At 39.7% G+C, this 22,078-nt stretch overlaps 1 protein-coding gene across 4 annotated transcripts in view; it reads right to left on the minus strand.

Annotated features, from left to right (window-relative positions):
* Positions 1-7,656: 7,656 nt before the first annotated feature.
* mki67 (marker of proliferation Ki-67) overlaps positions 7,657-22,078 on the minus strand; it is a 48,755-nt gene continuing 34,333 nt past the window's right edge. For all 4 annotated transcript variants that reach the window (XM_073027571.1, XM_073027573.1, XM_073027572.1 and 1 more), the window contains 4 exons: positions 20,349-21,337; positions 15,621-15,765; positions 10,278-13,322; positions 7,657-8,229 (listed from right to left, as the gene is read on the minus strand). In XM_073027571.1, the coding sequence (XP_072883672.1) occupies positions 8,105-8,229; positions 10,278-13,322; positions 15,621-15,765; positions 20,349-21,337 (4,304 nt within the window). In that variant the 3' untranslated portion in view covers positions 7,657-8,104. The remainder of the gene's footprint in view (positions 8,230-10,277; positions 13,323-15,620; positions 15,766-20,348; positions 21,338-22,078) is intronic.

Here is a 22,078-nt window from a genome sequence, read left to right on the forward strand (position 1 = left end):
TTTTGACACTAGTTTCTGTGAATTGTTCTGTTGTATACCCATTACTTTATATTAAGTCTTCCATGCTGCTTTGAAGCACTACAGGAAAGACGTGGAAACCATAGAAAGGGTGCAGAGATTTACAAGGATGTTGCCTGGATTGGGGAGCATGCCTTATGAGAATAGGTTGAGTGAACTCAGCCTTTTCTCCATGGAGCAATGGAGGATGAGGTGACCTGATAGAGGTGTACAAGATAATGAGAGGCATTGATCTTGTGGATAGTCAGAGGCTAATGGTCGATGGAGCTAATGGAACTATCAAACTGCCACGCTTGCAAAATATAAAAGGAGGAAAAAGGAAAAGTTGTTTGGTCATTGAGTGAAATCCAGTTAAAAAAGCTTCGGGTAGACTCATTCAATCTCCTTCAAGTGAGGAAGCTGCATATGTTCAAAGAAGAAAAAGAAATCCAACTTGACAGTGAAAAAACTGCTTGACCGGGAGACTGATGGACCAGGAAAGAGAAATCTGGGAGCTTTGAGCTGGAACAGCAGGAGCAATAACCTGGAATCCTGAAAAAGGAAGAAAATCAAGTTAAGATAAAACAACATCAAAGCATCATTAAAAAGTTGTATTTATCTTCTCACCTGTGAACAGCCTGCAGAGGAAATCAAACATGGCTGATCAAGCTATTGGGAAATCAGTTGAACAACTCAAGGAAGAGCGAATGACAGCAAAAAGATTATTTTCTCGTCTGGCCAACAGTATTACCAGGACCTATGAAGACATGTCTGAAGAGGAGCTCAGAGTCAGTTGCAATAAACTCACAATAGAAGCCAAGAAAGTCATGGAAGCCAATGATGATGTGGAGGCCGGATTCATTGCAGAACTAGAGGCGGAACTGAACACAGAGGAAGTAGCTGTGTTAACTGAACAGCAAAAGGCCGAACTGGCAAAGACGGCAAATGAGTGGGAGTTGAAACTAAAGGAGGTCAGAAGCCTAATCCAGGAGACTCTTTGGACCAACTTTGGAAATGTTGAATTGTTCACAGCAATACAAGCAGCAGAGGATGAATGTAAAAATGTCGCTGCTGTACAACCTGATGGCAACCAGAAGCCGTATGACTTCATGCTGAACCACCTGCAAGAACTGGTAAAGATAGCAAAGGAGGTGCATGGTCGGTGGAAATGAGGATCCCGCCAGGGGATCAGAAGGACCTTCAGTCACCTAAAGGGGCTCAAACTCCACATCCCCAAGTTGGTTTCCAAGAAGGCCCACTTCATACAGGCAAGAAGAAAGGAGGATGCTGAAAGACTAACACCAACGGCATTGGGCTTTTCCTCCAATTTTCCCACTCCAGCCATCAGATTGAAACCGACAGCCCTTCCCAAGTTTACTGGCAGCAAACGTGATTTTCACAGGTGGAAAAAGGACTGGGAAGCACTCCAGAGGCAGGGAGAGCCGACTGGTTCAAGAGAGGCGACGACAAAATCAGAAGAGACCTTTGCCTCACTACTTATAACACTGCAGATGACATCTAGCGTGTTCTAGAAAGCCACTATGGAAATCAATCGTACATTGCTATTGTAATAGTGGAAAAGTTTCAGAAAATGCCAGCTGTCAGAAATCATCAGCCACGAAAAATGGTGGAATTAATTCAAGCTGTGGAGAAGGCACTTCAAGTCTTGAGTGACCTTGGAGACATGGGTGCTATCAAAAATCCACTGGTGACAAGATCAATTGAAAGTAAATTTCCAGAAACTCTCAAAAAGGAATGGCTGGTCTATGTTGCTAACAGGAGAAATGCTGTGGCACCAGATAATTGCTTTGACAGTCTCTTGGAATTCCTCAAGGGCAAGAGAGCATATATGAGCAGCTCAAGCAACTGAGGGATGAAGAGCCAAGTAGAAGAGAAACCAGGGCTGAGCCAAGACATGCCAGAACCAAGTTTACCAAGTCAGGTGACAACCATGCAGGATGTGTAATCTGCAGTGATGGACCCAATGAGACTCATGTGGAACAGCAGCCAAAAGTTCAGAGGCGTGAGCTTGAACGATCTGCTAATGAAAGGTCCAGATGTCCTCAGCCAGATTCACACTGCCCTACTCAGATTCAGCAGTGGAGTATATGCTGCTCTGAGTGACATAAAAAAAGATGTACAATTCGGTTTGGTTGGAAGACCGAGAAGTGCACCTGCATAGATTCCTCTGGCAAGACTCCGAGGACGAGGAGGGGAACATGCAATCACAAGAGTGAACATTGAAGATAAACCAGCAGGGTGCATTGCGCAGCTAGCAATGCGCGAAACTGCTAACCTCCCTTTCACCCACCTCAAAGAGGAGCGGCAGAAGCTCCAACACGATAGCTACGTTGATGACATTCTCACATCCCACAACAACCTTGACCAGCTGAAATCTATCACAGCAAATGTGGAGCAGATCCTGAAGGCCGGAGGTTTCAAGCTCAAGTCTTGGGTCTTTTCTGGCCAAAATGGGAGGAAAGAGTGAAATGACAAGCTGGAGAAGTCCAAGGCAGAAACCATGGCCTTGCTAAACCAAATGTGCAATGATGACAACAAAGCACTTGGCCTGGTCTACATAGTAGAAGAGGACAAGCTCCATGTCATGATTGCAATCAATTTCTCAAAGAGAAAGAAAAAAATGAGACTTGGCCAAGACCTTCTAAAAGAGCAAATCAGACACCAGAGGCCAAAACCCCTGACACGAAGAGAACTGTTCAGCCAAATATCAGGGCTGTCTGACCCAGTTGGCCTGGTAACTCCTGCTAAGCAGAAGGGAACTATTCTGGTACGAAGGGCGTTCCAAGAGGCAATGGGCAAAAGGTGTCAAGTCAAAGACACATGGGGCATAGCACTCTCAGATGGCCTCAGGGAGGATACAATTAAGCTCTTCAAGGAATACATTCAACTTGGCAAGGTAAAGTTCACCAGGGCACTCCCCCATGCTTCACTGAGGAACCCTGGGCAATCACGTTCTCTGATGGAAGCGAGCACGCCTATGGAGCAGTGATGTACCTAAGGTGGAACTTGGACCAGGGGGTCAATTGTCAGGCTAGTGGAGTCTAAAGCCAAATTAACTCCCTTGGATCACAAAGGTGATGCTGTCAAAGCGGAGATGTGTGGAGCAGTGTTTGCCTTATGCCTGAAAAAGTACTTTGAGCTGCATAGCCGAATCCAGGTTGGGAGGTGGTACCATTTTATTGATAGTCAAACAATCCTTGGTGCAATACAGCGTGAAAGCTATGGCTATCAAACATTCTTTGCAAATAGGATTAGAGAGATTCAGAACAGCACAGGACTGGTAGTGGATTCCTGGTCCACAAAATATTGCTGATGTAATCACCAGAGGAGCCAGCCCTCAAGACCTGGATGAAGACTCAGAGTGGCAAAATGGGCCGAAGTTTTTGAGTTTGCCAGTGAATGAGTGGCTGATAAAATCAGGCAAAGAACTAGCAGCCACTGCCAGGGAAAGCATCAACAAGTTGCAAAAGAAGGCATTTGTTGCTGCTTTGACAATGGCCAAGGCAAAGAAACAAGAACCAGCACAAAAACAGTACCAGGTCAAAACAACAATGGAGACCGCCTGCAGCGTCAGCCATCCGAAGCCTTGTCAAGTGGTCCAGTGTTCTAACTCACTAGTCAAAACAGTTGCATGGGTCTGGAGAGCAGCAAAAAAGTTCATTGGACAAAATCAAGCCATGGACAGTCCAAAGTGGGAGGCAGTTTCTTTGGCAGGAGTCACCTCAGTAAGGGAACGAAAAGATTCTCTAAGAGACATTTTTTTAGCAGCACAAGAGGGCACAACCTTCCAAAGCACCACTACAAAGAGACTGGTAGTCTACAAAGACCAAGACTCTGGGCTGTTGGTTTACGGTGGCCGATGCAAATCTTCAAAGAAGATCAAGTTGGTGTTCCCATCTTGCCCTATGATGCCTGGGTGTCTACACTGTTAACTCGGGAGGTCCACAATGAGAGTCATGACAGAGTAGTTGGTACCTTGCTCAAGATGAGAAGAAAGGCATGGGTCATAAGGGGAAGGAAAATTGCCCAAAAACTTGTCGATGGCTGCATGCTCTGCAGGAAGACAAAAGCAAGGAAATGTCAACGATGGGTGACTTGCTGCCAGAAAGAACTGAACCTGTTGTACTGTTCCAGTTCACAATGGTGGACCTCTTCAGACCCTACCAAGTAAAAGATGACGTCAAGAAAAGAGTAACACTGAAAGTCTGGGGAGTGGTCTTTTGCTGCATGGACAGCAGAGCCATCAAACACCCTATCAACCAAAGGATTCCCGATGGCCTATCAAAGGTTCACAGCAATCAGGAGACATCCAAGAAAGATCTGGTCAGATCCAGGCACCAATTTCGTTGGAGCAAAACCAGTCTTGGAGCTGTACAGATTCTTGGACGGCCTGAATGAAGCAGCCCTGCAGGAGACCATGGCAAAAAATGGAGCGGAATGGATGTGGAAAATCCATCCGCCTGATTCTCCACACAGGAATGGTGCTGCAGAAGCCGCTGTACGCATTGTGAAGAGAGCACTCCAGAGTCTTGGGAAGGAGTCTGGGGTCAGTTACAGTGAGTTCCAGACAACTCTTCACATAGCAGCCAACCTTGCCAATGAACGCCCAATTGATGTCAGGGTACAGAGCCGGAAAGACTGTATTCAGTATGTCACACCCAACACTCTTCTACCCGGTCGAGCATCTCAAAGCAGGGATTTCAAAACCTTTGACTTTTCCAGCTACCCCTACAAAAGACTCCGAGCAATGCAGTCAGAAGTGACCAAGTTCTGCAGATGCTGGAGCCAACTCGCTGGTCCTAATTTGTTTGTCAGGAGCAAGTGGCATACTGCAGAGAGAAATGTCACTGTTGGGGACATCATCTGGTTAAGTGACCAAAATGCACTGAGAGGACATTTCAAACTTGGCAGAGTCATCAAGACTAATCCAGGCAGCAAAGGCATCGTGAGGGACATCAACGTCAGGATCTTCCCAAGCTACAGTGTTCCTGTGACAAAAGCTCTGAAAGTAACAAGGCATCCAATCTCTGATGGGAAAAAAGACAGGATCCAAGCCACCATTCTTCACGGGGACGTCAGGCGGCTGGTTGTCTTACTACCTGCTGAGGAACAGATGGAAAGTCAAGTCAACAATATATCGTAAGAACACTGAACTGGGACCCCAAGTTTGCCTTTGAAGGTGGCGATCTCCCCAGTGTTTCCATGGGAAGATCGAGTGCAAGGTGTCAAGGCAAACTAGAGTTTCTAGAAAGTATTGGGACCTAGAGGCAAAATAAAATTTATAAAGTAATAGCAAGAATCCACTGATAGACCGGACGGAACCCACTGCCTGAGTGCTGCTTCTGCCCGGAAGATTGGGGGGACCTCACAGCATCACAGTGGCAGTCCGGGAGCAGCATTGGAATCTGTGGTAAGATGCTGAAAACTTGAGAGGTTGTTTCATGGAAAAGAGCACTGCTGTCACTGCATTTGGGTTAGCGCTAGCTTCGTTACAGGGATCATCGCGCACAGGCGCTTCTCGGAAATGACGCGAGGTTTAAGAAGAGCTTGGGAACCTTTGGGCGGGTTCGGCCGGTTTGAAAACATAATGGTCTATTAGAGTGCAGGTCGAGTCTGTCTACAAAGTCCAGAGAGGCAGTCATTTTTTCACCTAGTGGCTAATGGTTGATGGAACTATCAAACTGCTGCACTTGCGATAAATAAAAGGAGGAAAAAGGAGTTGTTTGGTCATTGAGTGGAATCCAGTTAAAAAACATTTGGGTAGATGCATTCAATCTCTTTCAAGTGGGTTAGGTGCACATGTTCAAAGAAGAAAAAGAAATCCAACTTGACAATAAGGATTTTTTCTAACTCAAAGTCTTCAGGGTGGAAGCCAGCAACAACAAAAATCCCTTTTCTGCATGACTAATGACAATCTGGAATACAGTGTCCAGAAGTATGATGGGATCAGACTTAATCATTACTTGAAAGTGGAAAACAAACTGCATGGGAAAGAGCTGAGGAAAAGGATTAAGTATATCCTGCTTACAAGGTCAATTTCAGATTGACAACTTTTTAAAAATATATGTATTTGCTAATTGGGTAAAATGGTATGAGGAAAGATAGTTTTTGATAGTCGAGCACTTTTCTGCTTCAACTGAATTACAATTGTTAAGAGTAGCTTCACTCCAAATGGAAGTTTTTCTTAGCAGTTAGATGCAACATTACAGCAAGAAAGAATGAGACATTAATGCTTGTTTAACATTAATCTTTTCTACATTTCTAAACAGAAGCTCTCCAGTTTTTACCCGAAAGTTTCTCCACTTTGTAATAAATGCAACTCTGCTGATGCCTCTTTAATTCATATGTTTTGGTTTTGCCTTACAATTTAAAAGTTTTGGCGGGAAGTATTTCATACCTTCTCTCAAATTTTTAGGGTCCAATTTGACCCAAATCCCCTTATTGCCTTGTTTGGTATTATTGCAAATGAAGATATAACTTTAAATACTCCTAACCTACAGGTTTTAGTTTTTACTTCTCTTTTAGCAAGAAGAGCAATCTTGATTAAATGGAAGGAGTCTACCCCTCCTACACATCTTCAATGGCTACGTGATATTATGTCGTATTTAAATTTAGAAAAGATCCGCTGCTCAGTCTTAAATTCGAAACAATCTTTTTATGATATTTGGGGACCTTTCCTAAATTACTTTTCCAATCTATAAAGTTTAACAGTGCACAGACTTTTATGTATATTTTTAACTTCTCTTCTTAAGTGAATATGTTTTTTTTCTAATTATCCATTGTCATCCATCAGCTTTTTTCTTTGGTAGTTGGTTGACTTTTTTTTAATATATTAAAAAAAATTTCTTTTATGATGTATGGCCTATCTTTAAATTTTTGATTACAAAGTGGTATACCTTTATGTGTTATGCTATAATATTTTGATCAATTTTATTACAATATATGAATGTAACATTAATCTTCACTGAAACTAGCTCTGCTGCAGACCAGTTGGTCAGTATCATGGCTTTCATGCTGCCCCACATCATTCACATGCCTGATACCAGACACCCAAAACAAGATATTATTCCAGGCTACGTTAGGAAAAAATTTCAAGAATATTTTTCAAGGCTTCTTGGAAAGAGCCTCACCTGCCCCAACTCCTACAAATTTAACTACTCAAAGTAGTGAAGCAGAACTTAAAATATTATGAACAACTCCATGCATTTGATACACTTAGAAACACACTAAGCAGTTAAAAAAAGTGTAACACCTCACAAACTACCCTTTTATAGTTTGCACATATCCTGACCCATCTGTGGAAGAGATGCATTAAGTAAACCTTGTGCAAGAGTAGAGTCCTTTTCTTCTAAAATTGCCACATTTGTGCTGGTCAGTAAATTCTTTTGAAAACTGGCTAAAATAAATACAAGACAAAGCATAAGTGTAACTATAAATTATTTCCTGGGTGGGACATACTGCACTGAAGTGATACATAATTTGATATTTTAATTTTTGCAGATTCTAATTCCGAACTTTTTTATATTTCACTTGAGGTTATTTAAGAAAAACTACATTGTGACTTACTTGTTTAAATTATTTAAATTTATTAAGTGCTTCAAATGATGTGAATGAAGTTTAAAAATAAAAGACAGAATATTTAATGTGCAAAATTTATTGCCATTATTTTTTGCAACAAAACTTGAACCAGAGTACAAAATGTATCTTTATATAATTCCAAAACTTGATGCAAATACTTAAAAGCAAGAAAAATAAAACACTTTTGTAGGTGGAGCTTGCAAATTCAGAATCAATGTACTATTTATTAAATGACATAAGCTTTAGATTTATCCCCTCTAGAAATTTCTACATGAAAATTCATACATTTCCCAGAATTCCAATATTGCAATAATATATTCTTATTTTCCAAAATGACTGGTGTATACCTTACTAACTAAAATAGGCAGCTTCAGAAGTTCACCAATTTTGTGCCAACTAAAGTGCACTAAAAGGACAAGAAAATTAGAAAACTGAATGATGCAGCTATAGCATAATTTAAGCAATATACAGTATATGTAAAATAGTATAAGATTACATCTGGGAATTTCTACTTTCTTGATCTGGTAGTACGCCCTTTTGGCTGGGCAGTTTGTGGTGTGACAGAAAGCACCTTTCTTGCAGTAGCTCGATTTGTTTGCCTTTTGCTGCTTGTTTCCTTTATAGTCAACTGTTCTGTGAAGTTAAAGGAAACAAAGTATTTATTTACAGCTCATATTTTAAGACACCAGTGCTATACAGAAACCACTAAATATAGTATTTTTCAGTAATTCAAGGATAATTAGTAATATAATTATAATGGAACTTCTGGAAAAGAGTGATCATTACAATAAAAGTAATGTAGTTAAATATGGTGTATCAACATTGAATTGCCTATACAACATGCAGTAAGAAATGAAAAACATATACAATCCCTAGATCAGGGGTTCCCAACATGGGGCCATGGACCTCTCAGTTATGGGTAGAGATCCATGGCATAAAAAAGGTTGGGAATCCTTACCATAGATGAATAATGATTTGCATTTCAACTATACTTAATTGTCCCTCTATATGTCTAAAAGCATGCTGGAGCCAAAGCACTGTAATGTACTGATTGCAATACAAGAAATTTGTGCACAGAAAGATGCCACAAACTGAAAATGAGAATTTCACTCTGATAAAACAAGCATTGGTTTAAAATATTACTTTAAAGCAGTAGCATACATTATTATGGAAAAGATAAACCTACAGTTGGGAAAATTTTAAATTCAGCAAATAGACCAAAATATGAATTAAAGACAATAAAAATAAGAATACACTATGAAATACAATAAATTGCATATATTTGGAAAGTAGTACAAGTAACTGCAAAACCTTCAGTATATAAAAAAAAGATGGAAACGATAGACAACAACCTTTCCTTCAATGCCAGCAAAACAAAAGAGCTGGTCATTGACTTCAGGAAGGGTAGGGTGGGGTAGAGGGCCGTGCATATGCTCCTATCTAATTCAGTTCCCAGGAGTGAACATTACCCTGTCCTGGTCAGCCATGTAGACATCACACCAAGAAAGCTCACAAGCACCTCTACTTCCTTGGAAAGGTAAAGAAATTTGGCATGTCTTTGTCAACTTTTATTGATGCATCATAGAAAACACCATGTCTGGTTGCATAAAAACACAAAATTCTGGCAGAACTCAGCAGGCCAGACAGTATCTATGGGAAGAGGTAGTGACGACGTTTCGGCCCAAAACATCGTCACTATCTCCTCCCATAGATGTTGTCTGGCCTGCTGAGTTCTGCCAGCATTTTGTGTTTTTATTTATTTCCAGCATCTGCAGATTCACTTGTGATGTCTGGTTGCATCGTAGCTTGTTTCGGCAAACTGATCTGTACGTAACTGCAAGAAACTGCAGAATTGTCAGCACATCACAGAAACCAGCCTCCCTTCCATGGGCTCTATCTATACTTCTTGCTGCATCAGTAAAGCATCCAACATAATCAAGGACCCCAACCACCCTGGACATTCTCTCTTCTCTTCCATCAGGCAGAAAATACAAAAGCTTGGAAATATGAATCACCAGGTTCATTGCCAGCTTTTACCCTACTGTTACAAGACAATTAAATAGTTCCCTAATACAAGTTAGACTGTTCACTATCTACCTCATTATGATCTTGCACCTTGGTTTCCTGTACTTTCATCTGTAATTGTTACAATTTATTCTGCATTGTTATTTTACTTTGTTCTACCTCAATGCACTGTATAATGATCTGATATGTATGAAATGTAAAGCAAGCTTTTCATTACCTTAGCACATATGACAAAAATAAACCAATTTCAATCAAGTGCCTGCTTTCATTATAAAAGGATGAGTATGGCTGGTATTGCATGACCTAATGACAATGAAGATCTTATCTCACTTCTTTCTAGAGAACCTCCTTCAAAGTTTTCATTGGCAATATGTCTTGACATTTAAGATGTTGCAATTTTAATTTGCTGGTTTGGATTCTTTTGCCAGCTCGGCTTGACATTATTTTGCAAAATTTCAATTGTTTGAATGCTGTTAATTTACTGTGTGCGATGTAACCAACTGATGTGTTTTTGTTATTCGGTATCTCATATGCTTTTGTTATTTTACAGCTTTAAAATATTACAAAAATGTGTTTGATATTACTCATTTTGTTTTAAAAGTATTGCCAAAACTTTATAACCAAACCTTCTAAGGGCAAAAGAAAAAAGTTCTTACCTTTTTTAGCTTTCTTAGCAGGTACATCAGCTGTGGTTTCTGCAACAGTGGGCTTGCCTCTTAAGGTTCTTTTTGAGAGATTTGCAGGCACCGGTGAAAGCAATCCATTGGTCAATGGTTGAATCAATTTTTGTTCAATTTCAGTGGCTTCAGATGATATTTTTGCTCTTGTAACCCTTTTAGATACTTGTGAAGAATCCATTGATATGGTATTGGTCTCTTGTTCGCCACTATTATCTTCTGTCTCAACTTCCCCACATAGAAGATTCTCATCATTATCTGTTGGCTTTCGAAGATTATTTCTTCTTGCCCGTTTACTTGTTACTTGAACCTTCCCTCCTTGAGCAAATGAAATTGAAGCAGTTTCTTTGACATTGTTGTTCTGTCCTGTTCTGGCTTTCTTATTTTCAACTTTGTTGACTGAATTTTCTACCTGTTTTTCAGTTACACCTGTGATTAATTCCTGATTGCTTCCAGCCAAATTATTTCTTTTGATCATCCCACGGCCACTTTTTCTGGGAAGTTCAACAGATTTAACCATTTCATTGTTGATTTGTAGTTCTTCCTTGATAGTTTCTTGTACAAATGTTGGAACATCTTTTGTAATCTTTCTTTTACCACATTTATTGCCAGGCAGCTTTCCATTATCCAATTCTGTTTTCTGACTATCTTCAAGTGAAGGAAATTCTTTTGAACCTTTTTTGGACATATCAATTCTTTCTACAATTTCCTCTCCAGTAACTGGAATGGAACCTGTTACATCGAATTCTGTTGCAAACGCTTTTTCAGATTTCCCTCTCCTAATATTTCTCTTAGGCCGACCAGTTCCTTCAATTTCAGGAATCAACACTGCGTCTGTTTCTTTGCTGTCATTCGTTACTTCAGTTACTCCTGCTGCTTTCTTACTAACTTTGCCTTTACTTGAAGATCTGGTTTGTCTGGCAGCTTCAGCCTTATCTGAATGATTAGCCACTTCACTGCAATTAGCAGAAACCTTCAAATGGGCTTCTCCTTCTTCAGCATTTGATAGGCAAGCAGAGATTCCTTTTGCTGAAGTCTTCCCTTGTCGACGACCTTTGCCTGTCAATTTTTGACTCGGTGGTTCTTCTTCACTTGTAGTACATAATTGTACATTAACTATGCCCACAGTTTGCTGCTGGTCAGTTTGTTCCTGGTTTTTAGTCAACAATTCCTTTGATTGTTTGCCTTTCCCCCTCATCTTTGATGAAGGGATACTTTCCTCTTTATTCAATATACGTTTTTGTTCTCTGCTTGAATGATTATTTACTGGAACACATGGTCCATCATTAATAGTTGCCTGTAACTTTTCTTCTGTGATATTTCTTCTCAACTTTCTTGTACAAGATAATTCTTTTGCATTTTCTTCTTTATTTTGAGTTATTTTCTGACTTGCCTTCTTTCTCAGTGATCTTTTTATTGGTGATGGTGATAGCTTTAGAGTAAGTTCTGAATGCTGCTTAATCTCAGTTTCCTCCCTTTTCCTTTCATTGTTTTTCTCTTTTTTTACCAATAGTGGTTCACAAGGCACATTTGTTTCATTTTGTTTTGGGCTGCCTTTTGGGTGCTCATCTGATTCATGGAATTTGTTTACATCAGAAATTATTTTATCGCTTGGACGTTTTGATATCACTTTCCCAAGGGTTTCTATCAAATTTTTTGAACCTTGTTCATTTACTTTCTTTATTGCAACTTTTCCTCTGCGTGGCCGTTTTGATACCTCTTTTCCATTAGACATCCCTTCTGATATCTCTAATGCTTTGTCGGATACATTTGGAGATGCTGGGTTAGAAACATGATGTACTGTATTATTTGTTAGAGTTTCATCCAGTTGTTCCCCTTTGCACAATCTCTTTATGGGAGCAGATTCCTGTTTAAAATCTTCTGAAAGCAGTTCTTCAAATACTCTCTTTCGTCTTGTGGATCTATATTTGGAGCCCGCCAAGTCAACTTTTTTAGGTATTTTCATATTTTCAGACTTTGTTTCCTCTCTCACAGATTCCTCTGGGACAAAATTTACTGTAGTTTTGCTATTTTCTTCTTGATCTCCTGAACTAGTCTGTAAGCTACTGGATTCCTTTAAAACTTCAGCTTGTGTACTTGTATTTGTTGTTTCAGGTGGTATCGGCATCTCCACTTCATCAATATTGATGTTCTTTCTTCGCCGTAGTCTTCCCGTTGCAATGGGTGCTTTTACATCTTCAGCTACAAAGTCATTAGCATCCATACTTGTTATGGGCATTTTTGGCAACAAATGTCTTTTAGTCATTCGCTCAGATTCAACATTTTCAATTTCATTCCTTTCTTGTGGTAACTTTTCCAAAGGAGATTTAACTAGCTCAATTTGTGCACACACTGCTCCCTTACTTTGTGAGTCGTTTGCAACACAAGTTTCTTCCCCATCATTAACTTTGGTATTTTTAGTTTCCTTCTTCCTTTGTGGTCTTTTCCTCGAGGCTAAGGGCATCACTTTTTCAATTTCAGTGATTGATCCTTCATTTTGTGTGGAAATTTTTGTTGAAGGTGGACTTTTTACTTTACTATCTTGAACATTTTGGATTTCCTTCCCTTTTAATGATTTTCTTGCTGGTGAAGCATTTTCTTTTATTTCACAAATCTGTCCATTTTGAGACTCATCAGTTGGCGCAACTTTACAATGTGTGGATAATTCTTTCAATTCTTTGATGTTTTTCCTCCCTCTCAATGACATAGTCACTGGGGAAAGCAGATTGTTAAATTCGACGTTTTTATCTGGAGATTCATTCTTACTCAATACAGTGCCCTTTGTTTCCAATTTAGGCATATCAAATTCAACTTTGGGAATGTTAGGAACTTTATTTTCCTCCAATGATCTCTTTTTCTGTGGCTTGAATGTAACTATTTCCTCAATCTGCTTACAAGGAGGTTTCTTGCCTGGTGTACTTTTTATTGATTCTTCTGCATCAGTATCCTCTGCTTTCTTTTCATTGAATAATTTTGTTTCTGGTGATACTTGGGAGTTTATTAAAGATCGTCCATCTTTACCTTCTAGAAATAACAAAAATTACAAACATTTGCAGTGATATAGCCAACTTATTCACAAAAACAAACATTTTTACAGTAAATATTTTTGTGAAGTCTGGTCATTACTTGAACAAAGAGTATGATAGAAGGGTTGGACAGAGTAAGACACCATAAATAGCAATTATGTTCATCTTCTCTATATGCTGTTTTAAAATGCTAGCTGGGCTTCACAATATTTCTAATGACTGCAGAGAATCCTCAAAAACAGGTCTAAGAGAAAACAGAGCTTGCTTTAAGAACACATTTAGAAAAGTGATTTCTCAATGCTGCCCTGGACTATCAGACTGAATTCTGTGCTCATGCCTCTTGAGCATTAAGCAACATAACCCTACAGACTCCTTGACAAGAAAGAGCATTACTAATCAGCACAAAGTTATACACTTTTCAAATTGCATCTTATCAAATTCTTACTTCAAATCCTATTTAAAGTACAATATTCAACTCTTTCAATATTATATTGTATGCACATAGACAGTATTCTTATTCAAATCAGCATTGTTCTTTTGAGTCTTAAAAATTGTTAGAACCTGGCCCCTGATTTCAATTTGAAGAGTCCTGGTCCTAGAGCCCTGCTCAAAGTTAAAGACAACTTTGACCCGTAGACACAAAATTTTGAATACCCACTCAAGGTAATTTGCAAGTATTATATCAGATTATCAAAGGTAGTGGGTTATACTCAGTGATCAGGATCTCTGGTGGACTTTCTTCCATTTAGCCACATTCTAGAGTGGAAGATTTGAACCTAATAAAGAGACTGCGTTCTAAAGTTAGGCCTTCAACTAAAAAAAACCATCAGCAGTTTTGTTGCACTGCTGTCAGTCTAATTTCAATAAATTCAAAGGCAACTTCCAATATGGTAAGAAAGTGTCTGAAACTTAAAATGCCTTCTGCCAAAAAGGAGATCGCACAGGTGTTGTCAATGAAGACACTTGGAAATAGCCATTATATGTCAATATTCCCATCATAGCCATGAAATGCAATAGCATCAGCTTTCCAAATTGTAATTTTTGGTTGTCTTGCCATTATTCCTTTTTTACAACTATAACTAAAATTTCCATATGAATGCATATTTTCCTTTTAAGTCCTCAGGATAACATGTGCCAACAAAGATGCATCCATACAAGCATAATTAAATTCTACTTTAGTTGTACTTGCACATCCTGTGGACATGAGATACTCATGTGTACTGCCTTCACAGCATAAAAGGTCTGTTTTGTCATAACTTAACAATTATACTGCCCAAGGAAGACAATATTGTGATTCAATGCTGAAAACCCATTTCAAAAGTAAAAACTTAAGTCTTTGAAATTGCTTTACTTTGCCACATCTGAACTCTCACTCTCAAGCTTTAGGGTAAAACTTTGCAGTAGTATGCCTTCAAAATAAAAACTGCATTAATCAACTTCACTCGGAGGGTGGTGAGAATGTGGAACGAGGTACCAGTGCAAGTGGTGGACGTAGGGTCAATTTCAACATTTAAGAGAAATTTGGATAGGTACAATATAGACCGGAAGTGGAAGAAGGGCTATGGTGAAGGGTTTTGGGACTAGGCAGATTAATGGTTTGGCAGACTAGATAGACCAAAGGGCCTGTTTCTGTACTATAGTGTTCTATGACTTTTAACTTTATAACTTTTCAGGTGCTGAAACATTTTTAAAGCTAAGATCAGTAGTTCTAGTGGATTGTAAAGTGATTAATTTGGTGCAGAATCAAAATATGCGGAGTCACCTTTCTCAACCTGCCGCTCTCAGAATATTCAAGGGTATAAAATAAATGTGTTGGATTATGAAGTCCACTCTAACTAGTAAAGGAGAAATTTACTGCAGTATCATCTCCAATAATTTCAAATTTTGATTAACAAATGGCCATCATAGCCTTAGAGGAATGCTGGCATTTTAATATATCAGAGCAAATCATAATAGGTCAAAATAGTTACATTATTCTCCTGGTTATTTTCAATCATAAGTAACTACTAAATGTTCTTTTTAGTAATGATCTGGATTTTGCCCTGCAGATATTAAAATAACTCCATGAGATAAGAAATAAAAATAATTGTGCCTCTGACAAATGAGAGGTTGTTACTATTTCAAACAGAATATACTTTAGGTCAAGTTACTTACAAAAGGGAGCGAAGAAAACTGCTGATTGGAAGAAATGTGGACACTGTCATGAGCATGCTATCCAGTACAATGTGTAAGCTTTAAAAAAAAGTTCGAAAGCTTGTAGGAAACGCATTAGAAACGTTGCAGTTGTATGGCATACCAGCTATTCCTGTCTGTGGATAATCAACAAGGCCATCCTTAGGAGGTGTTTGTAAAGTTTCAGCTTGATGGGACTGTTGTACACACACTTCTTGGGATGACGGGGAGGATGTACATCTGGCTTGAACACCTCTTGTCCTTGTCACCTGAAGCAACACAAAAGTACTTGTACTCATTTCATACTCTGACAGAATTTGCTTAATATGTACCTATACAAATATTAACGTATTTGGATGATTACAAAGCATCACAGACCAACTATACCCTGATCTGAGACAAAAAGAGATTGCAGATGTTTGAATCTAAACAAAGGAATCCTGGGTCAGGGTTTTGGTTCAAAACCCACAGATGTACACTTCACATTTATCATACTTTGGGCAATTACAATTTTAACCATTATATAAATTGAGGGAAATTTAACTCAAAGTTGCTATTTGAAATCACCCAAATTGAGGGTAGAGAGCCAAATATATTACTCTAAGAGTTAGCTGAAGATAACAAAGAACAGTCTGTATAAATCTGCTACAGAGAAATTCAGTCCACACACTGTTACCATCTTTATCAGCATTACACCATACATTAAAGTCTTATGATTTATTTATTTATTTGACTGATTGATTGAGATACAGTGCAGAGTAGGCCCTTCCAGATCTTCAAGCCGCACCACCCAGCAACCTCCTGATTTAACCCTAACCTAATCACAAGACAATTTACAATGACCAATTGACCAAACAACCTGTACATTTTTGGAATCTGGGAAGAAACTGGAGCACTCAGAAGAAGCCCAAGTGGTCACAGGGGGAAACATAGAAACAGACAGCAGCAGGAATTGAACCCAGGTCACTGGTACTGCAAAACATTGTGCTAAGCATTATGCTATTGTGCCGCTACCGTTGGCTAATGTGGGGAATGGACCTTTTTCAAATTACTAACATTGCAATCTGCAGCATGCAATTTCCCTTTAAGCAATGTACTTTTAAATCAACTTAATAACCTACAGATTTAATGATCTTCTGAAGGGCTCAACAGACAAGCAGGTTCAGCACCTTGAAGAGGATGAAGGTTTATCACCATAGCCGGAAACGAGGGGATGGGTTACTCCAAGCAAAGTTGAATTGGAGAGGGATGAGGCCTTCTCTACCCAGCATCTCTTCTTTTTTTTTTTTAGCAAATATGCAGTCGCTGGAGCATAAAATTAGAACCTGAGGGCAAGATTGCTGTATCAGAGAGAATTGATAGATTGTGGTGTTCTATGTCCAAGTGAGCAGTGGCTTTTTCTAAGCAAGCCAAATCCAGCAATCAAGCCAGAAGGCTTCTCGATTTACCATATGGATCAAACTCCTGACTCAGAAAAGGCAAAAGGTGGAGGTGTGTGTTTCATGATAAACCCTCAGTGGTACTCCAATGCTGCAATTTCGTCGAACTCATGTTCCCTTAATGATCAAATGCCATCCATTCTATTTACCAAGGAAGTTCTCCTCCATAATCCTGACCACAGTTTATATGTCACCAGCTTCTGACTACAAAGAAGAGCTCTAGATATTGCATGATGATGCATTTCAAATAATAGTTGGGGACTTCAATCACACTTGTTTGAAGAAAATCCTCATCAATTACCTTCAGCTTATAACATGTAGCTCCAAAGGTCCTAACATATGAGACCACTGTCAAACGAAGATGAGGAATGCCTACCATTCCATGCCCAAACTACATTTCAGTAAATTGGATCACTTCTCCTACACACATACAGGCAATGGCTAGAGAATAAAGCTCCAAATATTAGGGCAACAAAGAGGTAGTCGCAGGAGGCGGAGGAGCAGATACAGAATTACTTCGAGTCAGTGGACTGGACTGTGTTCAAGGAGTTACCAAGGTTGTCCTGGACTTTATTAAAGCAGTTGTAGACGAGTGTGCCCCCACAAAATTATTCACTGTCTTCCCCAATCAGAAGCATTTAGGTCTAGTGACCAGGAAAATTGCAGGAGGTCTAGGTGTGATCTCTAGAAAGCCACCACACAGGCAAAATAGCAATTCCAGACTAAACTTGAATTAACGAATGACGCTTGACAGTTGCAGCAGGACTTCACTTCCAAATAAGCTCAATACGCCCGCTTTGATTGTACAAACATGGAGGAACCATCACAAACTTCCACAGCCCCAATGATCCTGGGATTTCAGTCTCTGAGGCAAACGTATGCGTAGACTTCAGGAGGATAAACCCACAGAAAGCATTGGGCCAGACAGGGTAACTAGCCGAGTACTGAAGCCCATGCTGATCAACTGGCTGAAGCGTTCAGAGGTCTTTAACTTCTCACTTCAGCAGTCTGAGGTACCCATGGAAGTACAGTTGACATTTTGGCCTGAACTGTCAACTGTACTTTTTTCCATTGATGTTGCCTGGCCTGCAGGGTTTCTCCAGCATTTTTGTGCGTGTTGCTCGGGTTTCCAGCATCTGCAGATTTTCTCGTTTGAAATACCCACCTGCGTCAAGCAGACTTCAATTGTACTGGTAAGTTTTGAGAGGTTGCTGATGAAACATATCAACTTTTGCCTGAGAAGTGACTTGGATCTGCTCTAATTTGCCTACTGGAACAATTGGTCCACAGCAAATGCCATCTCATTAGCTCTTCACTCAACCCTGGAACATCTGAGCAGCGAAGATGCATACATCTCAGGATGCTCTTTATCCATTAGAGCTCAGCATTCAATACCATCAAGCCCTCAAACTAATCAATAAACCCCAAGATGTTGAGTCCGGTTCATTGGCTATATTTAAGAGGAAGTTAGATATGGCCCTTGTGGCTAAAGGGATCAGGGGGTATGGAGAGAAAGCAGGTACAGGGTTCTGAGTTGGATGATCAGCCATGATCATACTGAATGGCGGTGCAGGCTTGAAGGGCCGAATGGCCTACTCCTGCACCTATTTTCTATGTTGGCCTCAATACCTCCTTGTCTAATTGGATCTTTGATTTCCTCACTTGCAGTTCAGATCGGCAACACCATCTCTTCCACAATCTCCATCAGCAAAGGTGCACCATAAGACTATGAGGTTAATTAGCTCACTGCTTTGATTCAGAGTTAATGATGAATCAGCACATAGGAAGATCAAAAATCTAGCTGAGTGCTACCTTAACAGGAATGTCTTGCTCAATGTCACCAAGACCAAAGACTGAATTTTGACTTCAGAAGGAAACTTGAAGTCCATGACCCAGTTGTTAATGGAGGATCAGAGGTGGAGACTTGTCCTGGGCACAACAAGTGTAATTATGAAGAAAGCACAACAGTGTCTCTACTTCCTCAAGAGTCTGTGGAGATTCAGCATGATATCTAAAATTCTGACACTTCTATAGGTGTGTAGTGGAGAGTATGTTGACTGGCTGCACCACAGCCTGGTATGGAAACACCAATGCCCTTGAATGGAAAATCCTACAAAAAGTAGCGGATATGGCCCAGTCCATCATGGGTAAAGCCCTCCCTACCATTGAGCACATTGACATGAAAAAAAGCAGCATCAGGGTCCCTACCACCTAGGACACACTCTCTTCTCATTGCTGCCATCAAGAAGGTACCAAAAGCTTTGGAATCACACCACCAGGTTCAGGAACGGTCATGATCCCTCAACCATCAGGCTCTTGAACCAAAGGGGACAAACTTCACTCAAGTTCACTTGACCCACAATGGAATGTTCCCACAACCTATGGACTCACTGTCAAGGACTCTTCATTTCATGTTCTTGATATTTATAGCTTACTTATTTATTTAATATCATTTTTTCTTTCGTATTTGTACACTGTAACTGCTGGTCTTCCATACAACCTTGCCTAGGCCTGTGCCCTGGAAACCATTCCAGGCACAGATCCATGGTCTCGTGAGACTAACGGATGCCACCATTTGTACACTGTGTGGTCTTTCACTGATTCCATTATGGTTATTATTCTATAATGGATTTACTGAGTATGCCTGCAAAAAAATGAATCTCAAGGTCATAAATGGTAAGATAAGTACTTGGAGAATATATTTACTTTGAGCTTTGAATTTTAATGTAGCCAGGAGCTCAAGAAGCTACTTAGAAGAGCTGGAAGGGGACACGAGAGGGACTTCGCAAGTAGGATTAAGGAAAACTCTAAGGTGAATGTAGAATAACTGGAGTGAGGTAGGACAGCTGAGGGAAAAGGAAGGAACACGTGCCTAGAGGAGGACAAGGCAGGGGAAATCCTTAATAAGTAAGTGGTTCAGTGCTCACCAGGGAGAGGGACTTCAATGAATGTGAGTTCAGCAGAGAACAGATTAATGTGTTAGAGCATGCTGAAGTTCTGAAAAACATTTTGTGCATTTAGTCCATTTTGTGACAAAAAGCTGCCCTATTTGATCCAAGAAGTAAATTTTCCCCATTAATCCTTAAAATTAGTTTTATTCATGTAAACATTCAATGCCTTTCAAAAGTAACGATGAAATCTGATTTCACATTTACAAGTAGGGCATTCTTAACTTACTACATGAATTCACTGAGGGGCCACTCATTAGTTACACCTAATAAAGTAGCCACTGTGTATATTTCTTGTGGCCTGCACCAGTTCAAGGGCAGAGATCACAAATCATTGGGTCAACTTGCCTTGCACAAGCGTATGTTGCTAAAGATCACCGTAGTAGCAGCTCAGATCCCAAACAACTCACACCATCATTTGGATATTGCTCTACTGTCATTTTAAATATTAATGCTTTGTTTTACCTGAACTCTTGATGTGAGTCTTGAATTATGATCAGTTCCTCTTGATGTTTCTTTTCTATATACTCCATTGTGCTTTTCCATAATCTGCATCAAATTACTTTCTGGTGTCTCAGTTGTCTGGGTATCACTAGATTCGTCCAGTAATGTAGGTTTATCTGCACTTCTTGAACAAAACTGAAGCTTAGAATCAGTAACATTTTCAGATTTTACAGGTGTGGAAAACATTTCACCCAAACCACTATAGTCACAGTTTTCCACTTCTTTTTCTGCACAGAATATATTTTTAATTCCAACATAACTGATCTCAGGACTCTCTGATTTTTGCTTTGGTTCCGTGAAAAGCTTTTGTAGCCCCACAAAATTTTCCATTGGGTCCTCTATAGTTCTGGGCGTCTTCATGATTCTTTTCACACCAACCACATCTTCCACAGGCTGTCCTTTCACTCTGGGTGTTTTCATGATTCTTTTCACACCAACCATATCTTCCACAGGCTGTCCTTTCACTCTGGGTGTTTTCATGATTCTTTTCACACCAACCATATCTTCCACAGGCTGTCCTTTCACTCTGGGTGTTTTCATGATTCTTTTCACACCAACCATATCTTCCACAGGCTGTCCTTTCACTCTGGGTGTCTTCATGATTCTTTTCACACCAACCATATCTTCCACAAGCTGTCCTTTCACTCTGGGTGTCTTCATGATTCTTTTCACACCAACCATGTCATCGACAGGCTGCCCTTTCACCTTAGGAGTTTTCACGATTCTTTTCAAATCAACCATGTCTTCCACAGGCTGTCCTTTCACTTTGGGTGTCTTCATGGTTCTTTGATAATCTCCAATGTCTTCTGCTTCACTACTTATTTCAGTTCCTTTGGATGGGGTTTCACAAGGGCTTATTGAAGTACGTGACAAATCAGCTCGGCATTTTAATAGACGTGAAACTGTTTTGTGCCTTACACTTCTTGTTAGTGGTGTAAAAGCCTTTACACCTGAAAAATAAAGCCACTTTTGAAAACAAGATATTGACAAAAATTACACCATAGCATATTTTATGGGCACCTCAATCTTTTAACTATGATATTGTAAAACATCAGTTTTACATAAACCATCCCCCTATAAAGCACCCTGTTCAAAATTCCCTTGCCCAGGCTGCTGCTCACCTACCATCTCTCTACTGAATTACATCAGATCATTGCCTAGTGCTCAAAATTTAAAACCCTCTCCCTCTACATCACCCTCAAGTCCTCTTTGGTTACCTACTCCCAGCCTAGCAAACTCACAAGATATACAATATATTCTCCGCCATTTCTGGCTTCTTGAACATTTCCAAATTCCATCACCTTCAATTACAACAACACTTTCACCTGTCCATTCTTAAGATCAGGCATTCATATCCAGCATATCACATTTACCATTAATGCACTCTTTAAATCACCCCATCTTAAAATGTTCGATCACCTGTATTATTAACACATGTGGTTTCAGAATTTCTCTAAAGCACTCCTTCGAACTTAACTCTTCTGCTCAAACATCCCTGATGATACTCAGCATTAAAATGTATTTTAAAGAATTGTAGTGCATCATGGGATTTGTACACAGTGCCTTTCACATTACTATGCAAGTTGATGTCAATAAATCTGCCAAGTTACAATTACATTCCTTCTACAATAAACAATGGACATTATTTCACTACAGCATTATCTGTAGTTGATGTAACATAAATGTATAAC

Source organism: Hemitrygon akajei, chromosome 23 (genome assembly GCF_048418815.1).
Source record: "Hemitrygon akajei chromosome 23, sHemAka1.3, whole genome shotgun sequence".
NCBI lineage: Eukaryota > Metazoa > Chordata > Chondrichthyes > Myliobatiformes > Dasyatidae > Hemitrygon > Hemitrygon akajei.